This window comes from Camelus dromedarius, chromosome 14 (genome assembly GCF_036321535.1).
Source record: "Camelus dromedarius isolate mCamDro1 chromosome 14, mCamDro1.pat, whole genome shotgun sequence".
NCBI classification, from domain to species: Eukaryota; Metazoa; Chordata; class Mammalia; order Artiodactyla; family Camelidae; genus Camelus; species Camelus dromedarius.
The window spans coordinates 55,060,485-55,079,657 of record NC_087449.1 but is presented as its reverse complement, the minus strand read 5'-3'; the positions used below and the strand labels follow the sequence as shown (position 1 = coordinate 55,079,657).

At 34.0% G+C, this 19,173-nt stretch overlaps 1 protein-coding gene across 3 annotated transcripts in view; it reads right to left on the bottom strand.

Moving 5' to 3' along the window:
* Positions 1 to 4,466: 4,466 nt before the first annotated feature.
* Positions 4,467 to 19,173, bottom strand: part of HNRNPR (heterogeneous nuclear ribonucleoprotein R) — a 30,539-nt gene continuing 15,832 nt past the window's right edge. For all 3 annotated transcript variants that reach the window (XM_031464324.2, XM_064493940.1, XM_031464326.2), the window contains 6 exons: positions 16,710 to 16,886; positions 14,987 to 15,122; positions 12,369 to 12,574; positions 8,199 to 8,348; positions 5,892 to 6,013; positions 4,467 to 5,748 (listed from right to left, as the gene is read on the bottom strand). In XM_031464324.2, coding sequence (XP_031320184.1) covers positions 5,136 to 5,748; positions 5,892 to 6,013; positions 8,199 to 8,348; positions 12,369 to 12,574; positions 14,987 to 15,122; positions 16,710 to 16,886 — 1,404 coding nt within the window. In that variant the 3' untranslated portion in view covers positions 4,467 to 5,135. The remainder of the gene's footprint in view (positions 5,749 to 5,891; positions 6,014 to 8,198; positions 8,349 to 12,368; positions 12,575 to 14,986; positions 15,123 to 16,709; positions 16,887 to 19,173) is intronic.

Sequence of the window (19,173 nt, the reverse complement as noted above, 5' to 3'; positions counted from 1 at the left end):
TTTACAACTCCTATACTCCAATCTTTTCCATCACTGATACATGCATAAAATGTGTCAGAAGAGAAACAAGTACCTTAACACAATGATGTAATCACTACAGTTCTTAAAATATGATTTCATTGTAGTGATGTACAGCTAGTCTACAGCAAACTTACAGATAAGAGTTTATATTTATGACACTGACTAGCACATGTTTAATACCCAGGAGATTCTTCCTAGACTGAAACACACAACCAACAAAGGCATAAGAATACTGAGGAGGTTCTCAGGCATGAAAATCCAAAATTATTTTAAATCAGTGCTTATGTTGTATTATAATTATGTTTTATGTAGTACAGTAAAAAATGCCTATTTATTAAATTTAATTTTCTCAATTTATACCTACCATCATGGAATCCCCTAAGTATGAGATTTTAATCTTCAGTAATGATCTAAAAATTAACTCTAATTGTACCACTATCTACTAATCCAATCAGCTGACCTGATTTTAGACAAAACACAAGTTGTGGATAGATTTGTGTTTCTGCTATGTTCAAGGTCCGAACATTTCAGCTATGTAATTTCCTCTTGACTCAGTCATCATATCAAGTGTGTCTTTAAATTGAGCCCACTATTGTTCATCAAATTGCTAAAACTTTTAAGTTTCATTTTACAATGTTAATATCTCTTTCGAAGATTTTAAAAAATAGTTTCTCCCAGGAAGTGTATAACCTTCTGTTCTATTAACACCTTCCTATTTTTACTAATATTAGTGTACAATAAATACTTCTTAAGGTGCATTATTGCTAATCTACCCAATAAAAATGTAATGTAAATAAGATATTAGAGGGACTGAAAACACATAAAATAAAGCAAATTTACTGTTTCTCTATGAGACTTTATATTTAGAGTCTATTTTGACCACTTAAAATATACTGAGTACTTCATTATTTCATACTTGAAATAGCAGGCCTTTCCGGCTAATCTACAAATATGATAATAAAAGAGTATGAACATGAAGTACTTATTATATGTTCCTGTTAAGAACAGAATTATCTAATATTAAAGTCTTATTTTTCTACAAGACTGACATAAATGCCCACTTATAGAATATGGGCATTCTCCCACACTTAATGCCCCACTACTAATTAAAAAAAAAAAATAATAGGAAAAAAAAAGTTCTTACCAACAATTCCACTGGTTATCGTCCCCAGCGAACCCCACCTAGCAAGTCGACATCATGACATGTCAGGTCAGGGCAGCCTCAACCTCGCTTCCCTGATAGTCAGGTGATAAAAGGAAGGAGTTAAAACAGGAAAAGTACACTTGCAGATTTCTGGATAACATCTGAAAATGATTAAAAAACAAAACCAAACAAAACAAAAAGCCCAGAGCTTCTGGTAACCTCTAAATAAAAAGTATGTATGAATATGTATTTTAAAGGAAAAAAAAACTTTCTTCTAGAAAGATTAACAGTGACTACTTCCAATTAAATATTTATATTAAATTACTGACCAACATTAAATATGCAATATTTTTAAAGCTTAGTGTTTGTATTTCAAAAATAAAGACTAGTCAACAAACTTCGAATGCAAAAGTTAACATGCCTGGTAGATGGATTTGTTATTCTGGATTCTCTAGTCAGTCACCCAATCCAGTCTTACTCAGAACAACTAAGTTAACAGAAGCTCCCATTCTTAGAGAAACATAAACACACTTATAAATCCAGTGCACTCTTTCTATAAGGCTTTTTCTTAGCTGCTCACTTAAGAGATTCCACATTATAAAGGACAACACTAACATTAACATTCCTTCTATATACTTTGGTTGGTTTTACAAATATGGGATAGCTCAGTACAATAAAATTCTCTTTAGAAGTCTTTATAATTGACAAGTAATAGCCTTATAGCAAGTATTTACTGGAAGGGTTTGGTTTTACAAATAATACACAATTAATAAAACGTAGGTATGATTATCCAAATGGGCAGGAGGCAAATGATGCAATGAGTTTCAAGACTATTATATGGCTTTATGCTAGGAATGGAATTTTACGTCCCTTCTCCTTTGTAACTTAATATATATAATTTATTTTGATGCATGCTGATCTTTTAAAAAAAGAGGGTTCGCCTCCTAAGTCAGACTTCAAAGTCAAATGAGAGAAAAATTATCTACTATCAGAAAGCATTGGGCTTTCTTATGCAGAATAACCCCAATAACTAGGAAAACTGAAAAACAATTGTGCTGAACTCTTTTGCTTAAAAAAAAAACTTATTACAGAACCATAGTAACTCAATTTCCACATCAATTGATCAAATAAACTTGGAATTATTAGAAATCTGGCAACTTATTAGAACTTTTTTGCTTTAAAAAAATTAAAACACCATCATATAAATACATACATTTAAGCAACTGCTATAAATGAGTGATCAAATAAAAATTAGCATTCCATTATGGGGAGGGGGCATATTTATATCAAATCTCAGAAGGTCACCTACAAAAAAGTCATCCTCAATATAAAGAAAATATCTTTCCCAACATGCATGTTACTGTAGCAGGCTCTTAAATAAAACCAAATGAATTAGGTTGGGGAACAAAAAGATGGCAGGGGAGCAGGAAAAATCAGATTTCCCAGAACTCATAATTTGCACCTATTAAAAAAAAACCTAACACAAATCTAGAATAAAAACCTCAACTGGTATTTTTCAGGTTTCTACATTAGACTGTTACACTTACTTCTGTGAAAAGCTAAGCTCTGAATCTATCTTCTCTACAGCTACAGCAGTAACTTACAAGAAAATATCAACAAGGGAAAAGCTCTAGAGAGATTAATGTTTATCAAGTTGCATTTGTCTGTTAAATAGCCACAAAAAAACCTATAAAACATTATTAGAGGGAAATCTCTATAGATATATTTTAATTGGTGAGGCAAAATATACTTTGCAATTAAAGGAAAAGATTTTGACATGGAATTCAGATTTCAGTCTTATGTTTTTTGTTAGGGTTTATATTTCAGGGCTGGGGGGGTACATAAATTATTTTTCAGACTAACATCTTATTCCCACTCCTAATTTTGTTCATCAGAATCTTGTAGCTTGTAACATCTACTTTGCAAGAAATAGAAACAATTCAAATTTTATTTGTAGACCCTTTATTCTTTCCAAGAAAAATTAAGGTTTTATTTAAGTCTAATTTAGATTTATGTGAAAATTAAATTTTCGAAGTTTAAAAGCAGCATTTAAAGACTGTTTGGTGTCTTTACCTGCATACATGGGCATAAGAAAAACAATGGAATCTAAGCTTTACCAAATAGATACCCATGTTAATTTGAAACTACTATACAACAGACTATGTGATTCCTTTATAATTTTCCAAAAACATAAAAGGAGTATTAATTAGGCCTATTAACTTACTATGCTACGTAATAGGTGTACTTTTAAAGAGTAAAGATATGTCAACTTTTATCAGCAAGTATTAATTTTCTTACTCAAAATCTAGAAGCCATGAGACCCAAAATATGGTCTGAGCTCACAAGGAATTAAGTGGCTTATAATTTTGAAATCTAATACTGCTGTCATAAGACACCAAAAAAGAAACAAAACACCAAAGTGTGCCCATTTTAGTTATGCTCCAATGCCTTATTTTTAGAATTAAAAAAAATTTTAGACCCACCTAAGAATAATGCGGAGGGAAAATTTTATGGTAATTTGAAAGTGATCCAGACTATTCTGCACTGTAAAGTTTATATTCTTTTGTTCCTCTTATTCTCAAGCAAAAAAGTCATCACAATAAATCGGTTTCTAAAGGAAACAGGGAAATAGATGCTATCACTTGGCTAATGAAGCTTTAGCCATCCAGGTAATAAAAAAATAAAAATGAGAGATACTAACAAGGTCAAAAGTACGACTATTGGATATTTTTAGGCCTCTGTAATAAGGCGTGTTTCTCAAAATAAATTTACATAGTAATAGGAAATTGTATTCCTAAACCAGTAACTAAAGTGGTAGTCACAATCATGTATACTAAAAGTTTACATGAAGTTTAGTCTGCAGTGCAATTGACGCCACAGTACTAACATTTTTTCCTGTTATGTACATTCACTCCAGGTCTTCAGACAACAAATTTCCTTTATAGAAAGAATGTGGGTCAAAATATATTGCAGTCTGCTTCCCCAATCCCATTTTATTTAATGCAAAATACCCAAAGCCTGCAAGAATGTTCAAAGGCCTTTGAATCTGTTGTTATAAAAATCAAGGATAAAATTTCCAAATTAGAAAAGACTATGAGAGAACATCAATGAGGTGCTATTTGGAATAAATACTAGATTTTAGGCTAATCCTCAGTCTGATATCCATGATACATATTGGAATAGACAAGAAATTTTGCATGAATTTGATCACTCACATAGGCAGTTATAGTTTGAAAACAATATTCCTTGCAAGGATTACGAATAAAATAATGTTTTAGGACACAATTGAATTTGAAATAGGTAATGTTTTGAATAGATTTTTGAGTTTTATTGAAATCTTACATGAACAAGAAATTGGAAATACAATCACATCAAAGAACAAATTGTCACGGCTTTGACGTTTAAGCCAAACAAATTTTGTAGGGCAGATTTCAAAAAGGTGTGAAGTTATAACAATTTAAAAACACAGTTAACCTACTTCTAGGAATGCAAAACATACAATCATAGGTTATTTTCAATACAAGAAAACTTAAATTTGTTTGCTTTAATTTCTTAAAACTACTAAGACAAAGCACTAGCTTGTATTTTTATTTACAGCATACTCCATACTCCTATGAAATTTATCCCAAATCCAAAAAATGAAACTGTCCAAAACCAAAGGTTCTGCAAAATCATGATTTAACAATGTGCTCAGCTTGTTTTGAAACTAAAATGAAGCCTGAAACGATAAAAGCATTGTAACCCCCAGAGTAAGGGAACTCTGCAAGCCCAATAATGTCCAAGAGCATTTATGAAAAGAGGAAAAAATAAAAAGACTTGAATATATACACAATAGTGATTTCTTCGGCCCACTACAAATGGCAGCAAACTGCTACTTAAAGATGAAACAGTTAAGCCAATTTTTTTTTTGAAGGATGTAGATCTAGAGCCAATCGTATCTTGCCAGTATCATTTTCAAGCCCTCACTTGTCTATTTCCACTGTTGCCCATAAGTATCCTGATAAAATTCCTGGTTGTCATTATTGTAACCATAGTTACCAGAATAGTCACCACCTTGCTGAAGCGGCTGTTGAGCGATGGGTTGGGACCCCCAGTTCTGTTGGTTGTTGGTCTGACGGCGCTTGGAATCAGGTTGGTTGTACCCGTCTGCCTTTCTCTTGCCTCCTACATTGCCCCCACGGTTGCCCCGAGATCCACGGGAACCACGGCCTCTCTGTTGTTGTGCAGGACCCCCTCTGCCACCCCTAGAGCCTCTTGGTGGTCCCAAAGGTGCCCCCCTCTGTGAATAGCCAGCTCTACCTCTTGGAGGTGGTGCTCCCCGCCCCCGTGGTGGTGGTGGAGCACCTCGCCCTCCCCTTCCTCCTCCTCTTCCTCTTACTGCATAGCCATCATCATAGCCGTAGTAGGGATCTTCATAGCCTCCACGATAGTCGTGATAATCATAACCATAGTAATCATCATAGTAATCTTCATAGCCATAGTAATCTGGAGGGTAGCCATATCCACCTCTCCCCCCACCACGACCCCGACCTCTAATTGGAGGTGGCATGCGAGGAGGAGGGTGATAGTAATAATCTTCATACCTAGCAACGAAGGGAAGGGAGAAAAGAAAAAACAAATTAGTTTGCTTCAAGACTCTTTCCTGACTTTTTTTTTTTTATTAACCTGACTTCTATTGTCAAGTTAGTCTCTGTTCAAAGATGTATTTACTGAAATGTAGACTCACGCAGTGCTTCTGGAGGCCTGTCTAGCAGCTTGGCGCTCTTTCCTTTTCTTGTCTGGTGGCTTGGCTAAGACTATTTCAATTTCTTCCCCTTCTATTTCTTTGCCGTTCATTTCATCCATGGCCTATACAAAACAAGAAAATAAGTTTATTTTACAAATACAGTACTTTAAACATAACAAACGTTATCTGTGCCATTCAATAGACCCGATAAACAATTTACTTCACAACTACTTTAATTTGCAGAAGATGAATACAGCCACCAACTAAAAAAAAAAAAACAAAACACAAAGAAAGTACTTGTTTCCCTCAATATTATTTTCTCATGTGTACATTATATTGAGAACAAAATTGATGTCTTAGTATTATATTTAAAAAGATAAAAGAACTGCCAGAGAGCTGCCTATTGCTGCTCCTTAATTCCAACTAGCTCCTCCAAACTTAGCCACACCAAAGCAGCAAATTCACGGCCGGAAAAAGTGCCAGTATTAACAAACTTCGCAGGATTCAAATTTTTAAATAAACACGTGGCATTCAACACGTAGGTCTTAAACTTTTCTTCCGTAAGATTTTTTAAGAATTTGAAGCACAAATGAGGTTATCAGTGAAATTCAACAAGGTACTGATACCCCACCACCCTCTGCCCAATAAAAGCCTAGGTTTCTCCCACAGTATTTAACCTGGAACATACCTTGTCTGAACAGTTAAAAGCAGAGCCAAGAAAAGGCCTGGATTAATGAAGACTCCAAAATCAAAAGCATTCTAGGCTCTAGTCTTTTATTCATGTTGTTCCACCCAATAGCCTCTGCTGCACTTACTTCAGGTAACTCAACAACAAAGTATCACTTCCTCATTATAGCTTTTGTTTCCCTATACAACCTTTTCCTCTCTGGACATACATAATAAAATGCTCTATCCATAAAGAATACTTAGTGATTCTCAAGTATCTAGACACAGATTAAATCAGCATCCTCCTCAAACTAGTTTTCCATTCCTTTACCACCTTAGCTTTCGGCTGCTTCAACTCAAGCAACTAAATGACTCTACAACAGCTTCCTGGTATTAAACAAAAGAATGGCGCATCTGTCTGCTCTCTCCTCTGGCCATCCTCTGATTTCCAGTTGCCAAGCTAGAAATTTTGTAATTTCACAGACTTCTTTGCCAAACCACCCTTGAAAATTATTTTCAATTACAGACAACTGGTTATTTAATACCAACTGAATCAAAAGGAATATTTAGAAGTTACAAATTTATTAGTTATCTGTCTTTCACACCATTGGCAATTCAGAAGCCAAACATTAGATTCTATATTAAGCTGTGAATTTTATAAGCAATACTATCTCACTAATCAGCTTCCATTAAAAAGCAAACCAATAAACTCTATCTAGTCAAAGATTCTATAAGGCACATTCTAAAGCAGTACCCTGGGCAAGAAACAAAAACCGCTAAAATGAGAGGTGGCACCATTTCACTAACAGAGCATGTAGAAGAATAATCAAGTACCACGTCTGAGTCACCAAGAATTTTGGATCCATCGCCCCAATTACATAAAAAAGCTTTTATTAGGGTTTTGTCCCTGCCCCTTCCCCCAGAAAGGAGACAAGAACAGTAAGAAACCGGAAATTTCACCTGTCAAAGATGGTGTTGATCCCTATCAACAGAAAGCAGCAGAGTATTCAGGTTTTATGTTCTACATACCACATGAAAATACTTTTTTTCATATTTCTCATAACTATCCTCAAGGAGTAAATCAACTATTATATGCAAGAAGTATTTCTAAGAACTATCGAAACCAGCAAAACAGTCAATATATGAGGATTCTAAAATGACTAAAGAAAAGCAAAATTATGAAGAACTAACCATCCCTTCAGAACACATCTAAGTGAATTAAATGTGCTGTACTAGGTAGGAAATCATGTACACATCTGTTTCTTTTATAGGTCCAGAACCTAAGGTAAAGAAAGTAGTTACAATACATTCATTCATTACCGTTTTAGTATTTATAGCAGCTAATTACTATTCATAACATCTCCAAGATATTGTGCTATCAAACCTTAGGCTTACAAAAACAATACAGAGATTAAAAATAACTTGCTTGAGATCACAAACCCAGTCAGTAATAATCAGGCTTTGAAATATGGAGTCTTACCTGTTACACTACTACTACTTCATAGGGATTATTAAAATAAAGTTCCAGAGTTCAGTGAAAGCTGAAAACCAATTTTATTTGTTTTCAAAGTAATTTTATATGTTTAGAAAGTTTCAACAAGAAAATCCAAATTTCAAGAAACAAAATTTCAAAATTTCTACCTTAACAGCTGCTCCTCTGTCTTCAAAATGGACAAATGCATAATCTTTCAACTTTTTCACTCTTTCAAGTTTTCCAAATTCAGAAAATGACTTTTCCAATATTTCTTCTGTCACTGTAGTAGCCAAGTTTCTCACAAACAAAACTTTCACCTAATATAACAATTATACAAAACTGTCATTGGTTACTTAATTTTAGCTGAAGTCTTGGAGTATTTCTTCTAACTTCATGGCATAGGCTTTTATTCTCGAAAATATTAAGTGCTAAAAGTGCTATCATAGAAAGTATGAAAACTACCAACAAAATGATTCTATTAGTTACCAATTTATATAAAGTATCAGTTCATTCTCTCACCATGTCATTAAAGTAGCTAATACTATGAACAGGACCTTCAAGGAACCAAAATATAATTATTACTAATATACAAATTTAACATGGTCCATAAGTCTCCCCTAAAACAATAAATTTTTATGTTTTCTTCCCCCTAGAACTGGATGAGCTGATTCTAAAGTTCTTATGAAAAAATAAACAAGCAAGAATAGCCAGGGAAAAATAAGAACAAAGTTTAGAGATGAACCCTACCAGATATAACAAATTATCAATTCAATGCTTAAATCATTTAATCAGTGTAGTGTTAATCTGGATAGAGATGAAAGTTGGATCCATACCTCACACTATACACTGGGATTAAACTCCAAACAGAAAAAAAAACTTACAAGGGGGGAGAGAATGTTAAAAGTATTAGACGAAAATAAGGGTAATTCCTTTATGTAATACTGCACTAGAGAAGGCTCTGTGACTTAAAATCTATAAACTACAAAAGACTGAAAAATTCTACTAAAAATAAATGATTTCTGCATGGCAAAGAATACCATGAGCAAAGTCAAAAAATGAACAACTTATATCACAAAGAGTTGAATCTCTCTTTCATATCAGAGCTCCAGAAAATAAGAAAAAGATCAACAGAAAAACTGAACAGAAAGATAGGCAAAATTCACGAATACATGGTTCATACAAACAGAAAGATAGGCAAAATTCACGAATACATGGTTCATACAAAAACACAAATGGTCCTTAAATGCATAAAAAATTTAAACTCGTGCATAGGAAACAAAAGCAAATCATACACAACATTGTAAAATGATTATAAATCAATAAAAAATGTTTAAAAAAAAGTCAAATCAAACACTAAAAAAAAAAAAAAGCAAATCATAGTAACAGCTTTGAGGTACTATTAGTTATGAGATTCAGCAAAGAAGTTTAACCATATACTATTTTGACAAGGATGAGGAACACAGATCTCTTGTATTTTGCTGCTGGGGAGGGTAAAATTGTACACCTCCTAACAAAGGGGAATATAATCATTATCTTAATAATTACCAATGCATTCACCCTTCAGCCCACAATTCTATCCCTAAGAATCTATCCTACAGATATATTTGCATTTGTATTATTAACTGAAATAATATAAGCTTACTCATTACAGTATTACAGTAACAAAAGATTAGAAACATCCAATGTCCAACTGGTTGAATATACTATGGTACATCTACAGAATAAAAAATTACGTAGTCATTAAAAAATGAGGAAGAGCTCTAAGAGCTGATATTAAAAAAAAAAAAAAGCCAGGATATATGTTGCTAAGACATTTTTTCCTATTTTTATATCTCCGAAATAGGAATCCAATTTATAGTCAATGTGACAGACAAGCACTTGCCATAGTTTAATTGGCAGCATTTTACAGTTTCTTGGTGGTACGTAAAATAATAGTATACACTTCCTTATAGCTGATGAAATATGATGATGAATAAAGCAAACAAAATCACTAGATACAGGATACCACTAACCATTTGTAAAAAGTAGAGAAAGAAAGAATATATACTCATATTTGCCTGTATTTACCTAAGGAAGCACTAAAAGGATAAGCCAGAGATCACTAAAACTGGGTATCTATAGGGGACAAGGGGGATATGGCAGATGTGGCTAGGGATGACGTGGGACTTCTCTGTCTGTACCTTTCTACATAATTTTAATGTGTGAACTAAGGAAATGTATCACCCATCGAAACAAAAAAATTAACAAACCCAATGAACACACTGTTGACTCAGATAAAGGGCTATCTGAGTAAAAAGGATTTGGGGATTAGACACTAATTTAAGAGGAGAAAAACAATCTAAAGTTTTCCACCTCTACCTTTACTGTTTTTCCCAATGTTGTCATATTGAGATCTAGCTCTACACTAGACAGGTCTAGACTGGCTTATTTACATTTTTTAAAACTCAACATGGATCTTTTATTCTTTTCTGAGGTGAAACCAAAGCATACTATATAAAAATTACTATTTGAAATTGTGTTTAAAATGTTGAATAAAGAAAGTCCCTTTAAGAAAGATATATTCAGGTTCTTTGGTTCTGGTTGATTATAAAACTGAACCAACCTGGCAACAAATCTTCAATGAATGGTAACACTTGACAGAGTGAAGCACCAGCAGAACTTTACTGGGTAAACTCCCCACTTCTCAACTCCCAAAATGAAAACAATAACGGAGTATTATTCAATGACGTTTATCCAATCAGTATGGTTCAAGTTTATAGAGGCCTCCCTTTCATTCTGAAACTTGTTTTTCATCCAGAAAGAATGGTTACTAGAATAAAATCTTTAAGTTTTCTAACCTTATAAAAAGATTTAGGATGAATTTCAATCTGAGAGGTTACCAGAGGTATGTGAAAAGTGGTAGATAAGCAAATTACCAGCTATACTTCAGATCTTCTGGGGACGTCATTTCCCTCTTAATCTATAATGTTATTTTAAAAATGTTTTTATAGGAAATGAAATATAGGCTACAGTCAGTTTCTACAAGGTAGATTCAAGTTATAAGGGATCTTGCAAATAGATTTATCCAACCCCAGTATAATAGATAACATCCAAATTTGTAAGTTTTTTTTAACATTTTTTGATTTATAATCATTTTACAATTTTTTTAAATATTTTTTTTTTTACCGAATTCGTAAGTCTGAAGGCACAATTGTATTAGGAAAATAAACAAGTGGGATTAAAATCAAGCTAGTAATAAATAAAAATTTAAAATAAGGGCTATTTCGATTCCTAGTTCCCTTCCTTGACATCCATCTACTCAAGGATTATGAGTAAAAGATAGTGCACAGCATATCTGAGTCTCTGGATCGTTCTCAGTGGATCTTCTTTGCTTAATTCAAAATGTTTTTCTTTACAAAAACTTTATCATGCTAGTATTAACCGGGGCTCTCCTCCAAACTAATCAAAAGTGAGGACTGCCCCCTCAGAACCTGTAATAAAAAGCCTGAGGAAAAAGACTTTCAGTCCAGAATAATCCAACCACTAATTCATGGCCATCCAGAGTTGCTGCCACCCTGACAAGGGAAAAGACAGACACCAAAATACTCAAAAACTCACTAAAACAGAAAGATGCAACTGTGAAGTGTCCCTTCAATCTCAGGAGTCACCTAGATGAAAGCCTGAGAACCAGGACTTATGGAACCATCCTTTCCCAGGCAAAGATCTTGGCAATGCAAGTTTAGGGCTTCGGAGGAAACTGAGGGCCCTCCACAGGATTTGCCATGCGCATTTTGCCACTATGGCCTAACAACAAACATGATAACCATTTGTCATTCTTCATGGAGACAATACTCTAAGGGAGAATGATCATTAAAAAAGAAAAGCTTTAAAAAATAAAAAGGACAGTTAGCTATAAATCTAAATAAATTATAATTTATGGCCATATAATAAAAGTCACAGTATGTCAATGAATATTATAATTAATAATCTTCAAAACATTCTCTCTTTATTCAATAAGACCTTGTCTTTTTTCTTTAATTTTTTTAACCTTTGTATCCCTCTTAGTGCCTAAGCACTAAACAAACTCTTAATACGTACAGAATACTTAATTGAAGGGATTTCATATCAGTTCCTTTTACACATTTAAGCTGCAGAAAATGGAATGGTTAATGGAAATTCCTAGACACCAACACAAGCTGTTAAATTTGGTATGAAAGCAACTCCGTGCCTAAATAGTTAAGATCAAGAGCTACAATTTGTATTTACTATATAAAATACTATATGAAAAATTTGGCCTTTATTCTGAGTACAAAATTTTAAATGATAACTGCACCCCCATTCCAAGCAATTGCATTTACCTTAGCCATGACTTCTGGATCTGGTTCTTCCACAGGGTCAGCCCATTCAACTGTAACTACATTTCCCCATACTTTTACTTTTCCACTCATCAGCCGGCGTCTGGCTTGTGCTGCTGACTTGTGATCCTCATATTCAAGGAAGCAGAACCCCCGATTCTTCTTTTTGTCATCGGGTTGATGATAGAGAATAACGTCCACCAAACCCTCTGTTAAACCAACAGCCAGATATATAAGCCAAAAGCATCCACCACACATCTAGCTATTAGGTAGACCTAAATCCACTTGCTGAAGAGCAAAAAATAACTGACGAAGCCTCAAAATGATTCGCTAATTACCTAGTAGACAATTAAATTAGCATTATTAGATATGGAGTTTGGGACAGTATTTTTAATTTTAGGGGTCCTGAAGGTACAGCCATAAACAAGTCCAACTACTGTATTCTGACATAACATTCTACAATGTTTTAGAGTGTTTGATGTAACATGACCTTAAAATTTATTGAAAATATTACCAAGGAACTTAAAAATCAAATTATTAATATAAATCCAAGAGAACTAACACTCAACAACTAATCATGACCAAAAATCATCCCTGAATCTAACTTTTTAAAACTTACTATTTTTACCAAGAATAAAAATAACTGCTTAAAATTGGTATACCTCTGGTCTTAGTCCTGTACCCTCATCTTTCCCTTTATGTTCTTTTTAGGTAGTACCTACTTTTAAAGAGTGTTTAGATTTTATTTCTAGACTAGACTTTTCAAATTTAACATGTCCAAAACTGTACCATCACTCCCAAAATCTGTCTTCTCTAGACTTCCCTATCTAATAAACAGTACCATCACCCAGGTTCTCAAGCCAGAAACTGAGGACTCATTCTTTATTTATTCCTCTCCCTCATCTCCCTTATACAATTCCAAGCCCATCTACTTCTTTCCATTTCCATCTGGTACTACTATAGTCCAATCTTCTCTTTGAACTGCTATGACAGTCTCAACTAATTTACTGGTTTCTATTCTTAACTCCTCTAAGGCATTATCCTATAAACATGAAACAGATGTTATTCCCTGCTTAAGACCTTCAAATACACTATAAATACGACAAAATCCAAACTCCTTAAATGGTTTACAGAAGCCCTGTCTACCTCCTCTCATGTAATTCTACCCCGAATTCTACCTTTTAACAACACCAGCCTTCTATCAAATACTTCAATACAGCAAATTCATTCTTGTCTCAGAGTCTTGGCACATGCTGCTTTCTTGAAATGCACATCCCTTTCCTCTCTGTATGCTATATCTCCTCATGGCTCATGTCTTGGATGAAATGTCATCTTACCAGGAAAGCCTTCCTTGACCATCAAAAACAGGGATAACAGTTACTCTCTAGCTAAATATCCTTTATTCCCTCTTCACAGCACTTACCACAATGTGTAAATATTTCTTAATTTTTTTCTTATCTCCTTTAGCAGAATGTAAACTCTTACAAGGGCAGAGAATAGATCACCCTTATTCACCACTGTATCCCAGCACATAGCACAATGCCAGCAATTAGCAGGCAGTGGATAAATACTTGCTGAAGGCATAAATAAATGGATACGAAATCAGAAGGGAGTTAGTGAGTAATAAACTGATAAGGTCAAAGAACTGTGCCATTAGGGGCATATGACCAACACAATTATGACAAACAGTGACAGTGGTTACAAAGTGGGATGCTAGCAGTCAAGACTTCAGTGTGTAGAATTTCTGGCAGCAAGACAATGTGCTCTGGATGTGGGAGAGCTGAAGCAAAGGACTGGAGATCAGGTGGTCATAAAACTAGGCTAGGGTATTGGATGGTTCATTCATATAGATGTTAAAAGTACTAAAAATAAGTCAATTTAGGGCAGAAGAGAAAGACTGTGAGCCAGGAGCAATCTTCAATTAATGAAAGACTGAAACCAGAAGAGCAATAGATAACAGCTTGAAGGAAGGGGAAAGGACTGTGTGTCTGTGGTATGCCCGGATGGCAAAAATGTAAAGAACAGTGGTTTTCACATGGGGAAATAATGGTCTAAAAGTGTTTTTTAAACTGCAGCTAGCATTAGTGGGTCTCCATCAACACTTTAAAAAATGAAATAGAACAGGAATATCGAACTAAAATTATATGTAACAAGCAAAAGTATAATTTTGTTAAAATTTCCCCCAGTTATTTATTATATCTATATATAGACTTGTGATATAAAATGTTCTTCTCAACCAATTCCATGGATTTAGAATTGGAAATTTCGAAAAAAATCTGACCTAGACATGGTAAAAGGAAAAAAGAGGATAAGAACTCTCATCCTCTTGGCCCTAAAGCACACTGAATGTCAGAGAGGAAAAGTCTTCACTTGAGGGCTACAGCAAAGGCTCTGGCCAAAGCCAAGGTTCAATTAAGGCAAAGAAGTGAAGGGGACATTCCAAGAAATTGAAGACATGAGGGAAGTTGCTTAGTCCAAGCCACTAAAAAGCAGAAAGGAGGCAAATTCAGACACTGAATAGATACCTGAACTCTTAGATTAAGATACACCTCCTTTATTTGCACTTATAAATAGTACCACAGATTTCCCAAAACTAATTTCTAAATACATTTTTGTTTTACCTGTGACTTTACTGAATTCTTCCAGAATGTTTTCTTTAGTCTTATTCTTCGGAATTGATCCAACAAAAAGCCTGTTGTTTGCCACAGAAATGCACACTCCAAGGTGTTTACCAGGGCGAATTTCATAGCTGTCACACTGAAAGGAAGAGAAGAACCAGACACCCCACAACCACCCCAAACTCAGAACAACTGATCTCAATCTAAAAAATTTAACAATTTAAGGTCAAACATTCCTTGCTTCATGAACTCACTGATTCCCTCATGCTTGCCCTAATATAAAATGCATATTTTTAAACTTGTTGCAGCCTCTTTAGTTTGGTTTTGTTTACCTTTACTGTTCCACTATACATAAATGGCTGAGTTATTTATTTTTAAAAAGATCTTATTTCATATTTCAGTCTTATCTATCTGAAAATTTTTTCCAGAGAATTTCAGAAAAAAATACCTGAGACTGACCATTCAGGGCCTTCAGAGATGAAATCAGATATAGATAAGCCATAGACAAAATAACAATATATAAAGAGTAACAAGCATGTTTAATTAATGCAAAGGAAATTTAGAAGAATTTCACATTCTACACAAAACAGAATCCTGAAACTTTAAACTGCATATCAAACACAGTACTTTCAAAATTATATATTTCATAAAAATATTTTATTTAAATAGCTCTGTGATGATTTCCTTGATAAACTTTACCTTCTTGTGCTTTAATATTACTTACCCATTACTTTACTAAAAGATATGTAATTATTAAGAAAAAAAAAATCCGTATGTTGCCAGAAACACGGAAATAAAACTCTGAAAACTTCTCAGTATTACATAAGCAAACTAGAAGGAAAAGTCCATAATAAAAACTAAAAGCTGGGTCAAGTTAGAAGTAGAACTAGTTTAGAAGCAACAGATGAAATCAGAAGCCTTGGTGAAAGAGATTACCATTCTAGAAGAACCAGAACTAGACTAACCGAGGCTTTTAGCAGTCTGGCAAAAGAATATGCGAAAAAACAATGATACTGTTATTCTGAGTTACTTAGATGGTTGTATCTTAATACAATATGAGTGAAGATACACTTAATTTGCATAATTTAACTACTACTACCACTGAAATAAGTACAAAGGGCAAAAGGCCCTACAGAAAGGAAATTACTAGAAGATTGGTTACAAAATAGTAGAAAAAGAAAGATTAAAGACAGAGAGGACTAGAGGACCTGGAAACAAAAAGAAAAGAACAAGAATATACTTAGAAAATAAACTGTATGATTAGGCCATGACAAAAACAAAGCAGATTCACACCCATTTCCTGAATTGTGTCTAAAAGTCACTGTCGCCCAGCTATGTTCCCTAGAACCCAACTCAGACTTCATCACTCATTAAGAATCCTACCCTAAAGTTTAACCGCAAGAACTGACATTTTGTCTAAGATCAAAAGAGAGAGCTGCAGAAGACAAATATTCAAATGAAACTTTAGATACTAATCACTCTAATGAATAACTTCTTAGAATTATGGGAGACTTTCTCTAACACCTTATTTCTTGGGTATTTTCATTTCTTTTTCACTTTTATAGTCAGGAAAAAAAGAGCAACAGTCACATGCCAACTAAGTCAATATAAAAACATTCAAAGCAAAAATTAAACAGTGAAACAATGTTAAATGCAAACATTTTTAATTGAGGTATTTCTCTGAAATAATGACTTGCTGGACAGTGGGCATTTGTTTATCACATACCAGTTTAACAGCTTCCTGTGCAGCTTCCTTTCCACAGAAGGTGATAAATGCATACCCTCTGTTCTGACCAGACAGAGGATCCATCATAAGACGGAGATCCCAAATAGGACCAGCCTTTTCAAAAAGGGGCACCAACTCATCCTCATATAAATCTCTCGGTATTTTACCTACAAAAACCTGAAAAAAAATCTCTGTGTTATAATCCCAATGTAAGCATTTGATTTTAGCACCATTAAGCCTAACTGTCCCCTTTTTTTAAGGGGTGGGGACACAAAGATGGTTAGAAGAAATGGGGACAATTTGAATCTTGTGAAGCTAACCCTAGTTTTTATTATAATGACCTTAGGGGCATTAACACAGAATATTCTATATTGAAAAATGGAAACTGATTAATGTACAAAACATAAACTAACAACTCTAAATTTTGAATGTTTATAATTTGTCTTTTTCTCACAAAAAGACAGGATAAAAGGCATGTATAAATCTTCATGGAAGTATTTCTGCATTTTACAGACACAATAATTGAATAAAAGATTGATAAGGTCTCCAAGTTTTTTTCTCAACTCTGAAATCTTTACTACTTAAAACTTCAATTCAACCTACCCCCTTCTCAGAATATTACATTTTAAGGTATGAAAAACTCTTCATCATCTGAAGATCTTGTGTTCTATCTTAGTTAAAATTTATGTAAGAGTTAAACTGTAATAATGAATTAGAATTAAACAATCAGAAACACTTTCAGTATACATTTACTATCAGTCCACAATTTTCAAGTTCCACCATGTCAGCAACACTGAAAACAATTTTTTGTTAAAACATTTACAATCCATACACAAAGTCTTGAGAAGAAAATCAGAGTTAGCATGAGATCAACTTTCTAGTGAAACTCATCTACGTCAACATTTTCATATTCTGAAAAATGACCCGAATAACATAATAACAGCGATGCAAAAGATGCCAAAATTATTATTGGAGATTAAGTTTCTGGTGTTAAGCTCTGGTGTAACAACAGTTGTGCTATCTTAAGATAATTCTTTTCAAAATAATCAGTTTCATCTTCCCTGCTATCTGGTAAAACATGAGGTCTTCTTTCGATTCTCCAGCATGATTCTCACACAACAGTTATTCTAATTTTTCTACCTCCTGAAAAGTCTCCAATCCTCATTCAAAAAAATCTCATCTAAGGAGATCACCTGAAAAGTCATTGGTTACTTAATATTCCTTCCTCTAGGCCTTAAAAACTTGTCTCAACATCTATTTTCACTTCTTTCCTTTACACCTCAGAGAGAGATTTACTTCCTTTCCAAGGAAAGATTAGCTCCTTAACCCTAATAAATAAGCCCATTTCTTCTCATTCTTCTGGAAATAATCATAAACTTTTATTTTTTCAACTGCTTATTTTGCTCAGGACATTCCTTCCTTCCCACTGGTTCCTCCCTCTATCTTCAAACATAGCAAATCACTTCCCATAACAAAATAAAAATACAAAGCAAAATCCCTTCTTTAGCCTGTATCTTTCCTTTCACATATAAATGCTTTAAACACATGACCCACATCTGTTTTATTTCACTCACGTAGTTATTTTTTTCAACACATCTACTATATGCTTAGTACTATGCAGCTAAGAGAAGTATGAATAAGACACCTAAGGTATCATCTGAGTGATTTCCCTACAGAACCATCTTTCTAATGAAAGTACACTCTGAAAAGCACTTGGTTATCTATGCTCTCTTTAACTCTAAAAATTGGCTGCTGCTTCTAACACTAAACTGTGTGCCAAAATGTCACTAATGGACTTCTAAGGACCAAAATGAAAACTCTTTCCTTCCTCAGTCTCATCATTCTTCCCTTCTCAACAAGTGTTACACTAGTGATGCTACCTTCTGAAAATTCTCTTCCCTTAAGGTTTCAGAACTCTCTACTAACCTGGTCTTCTTACCTTGAATTACTCCTCTATCCTCTCCATGGTGATTCTTCCATCCATCTAATAATAGTCTGTGTGTTTCCCAAAGTTATGGCTCTATTTCCCATTCTTCATGTATTTTCATCACTTTTAAGGATCATATCCATTCCCACAGCCCACAACTCTACAGTCATCTCCCAGTACACCCCATACATCCCAAGACCTAATTCTTTATCTCCAACTACCTATAAACATTTCCTCTTGGCAGTCCTGATTTTACCTCAATCATCAATAAGCCATGCCAATTGGGGGGGGGGCGGTAATTAGGTTTTTATTTATTTATTTTTAGTGGAAGTACTGGGGATTGAACCCAGGACCTTGTGCCTGCTAGGCATACACTCTACCACTGAGCAATACCCTCCTCCCTTTAATTTTTGTTTTTAAACATATATGTATGTATAGAAAAGGATGACTGTATCAGAATATTAAAAGTGGTTATGAATGCATGGAAAAAACTACTCTATTTTCCTTATTACATTTTCTAAATACTTTACAATAAAG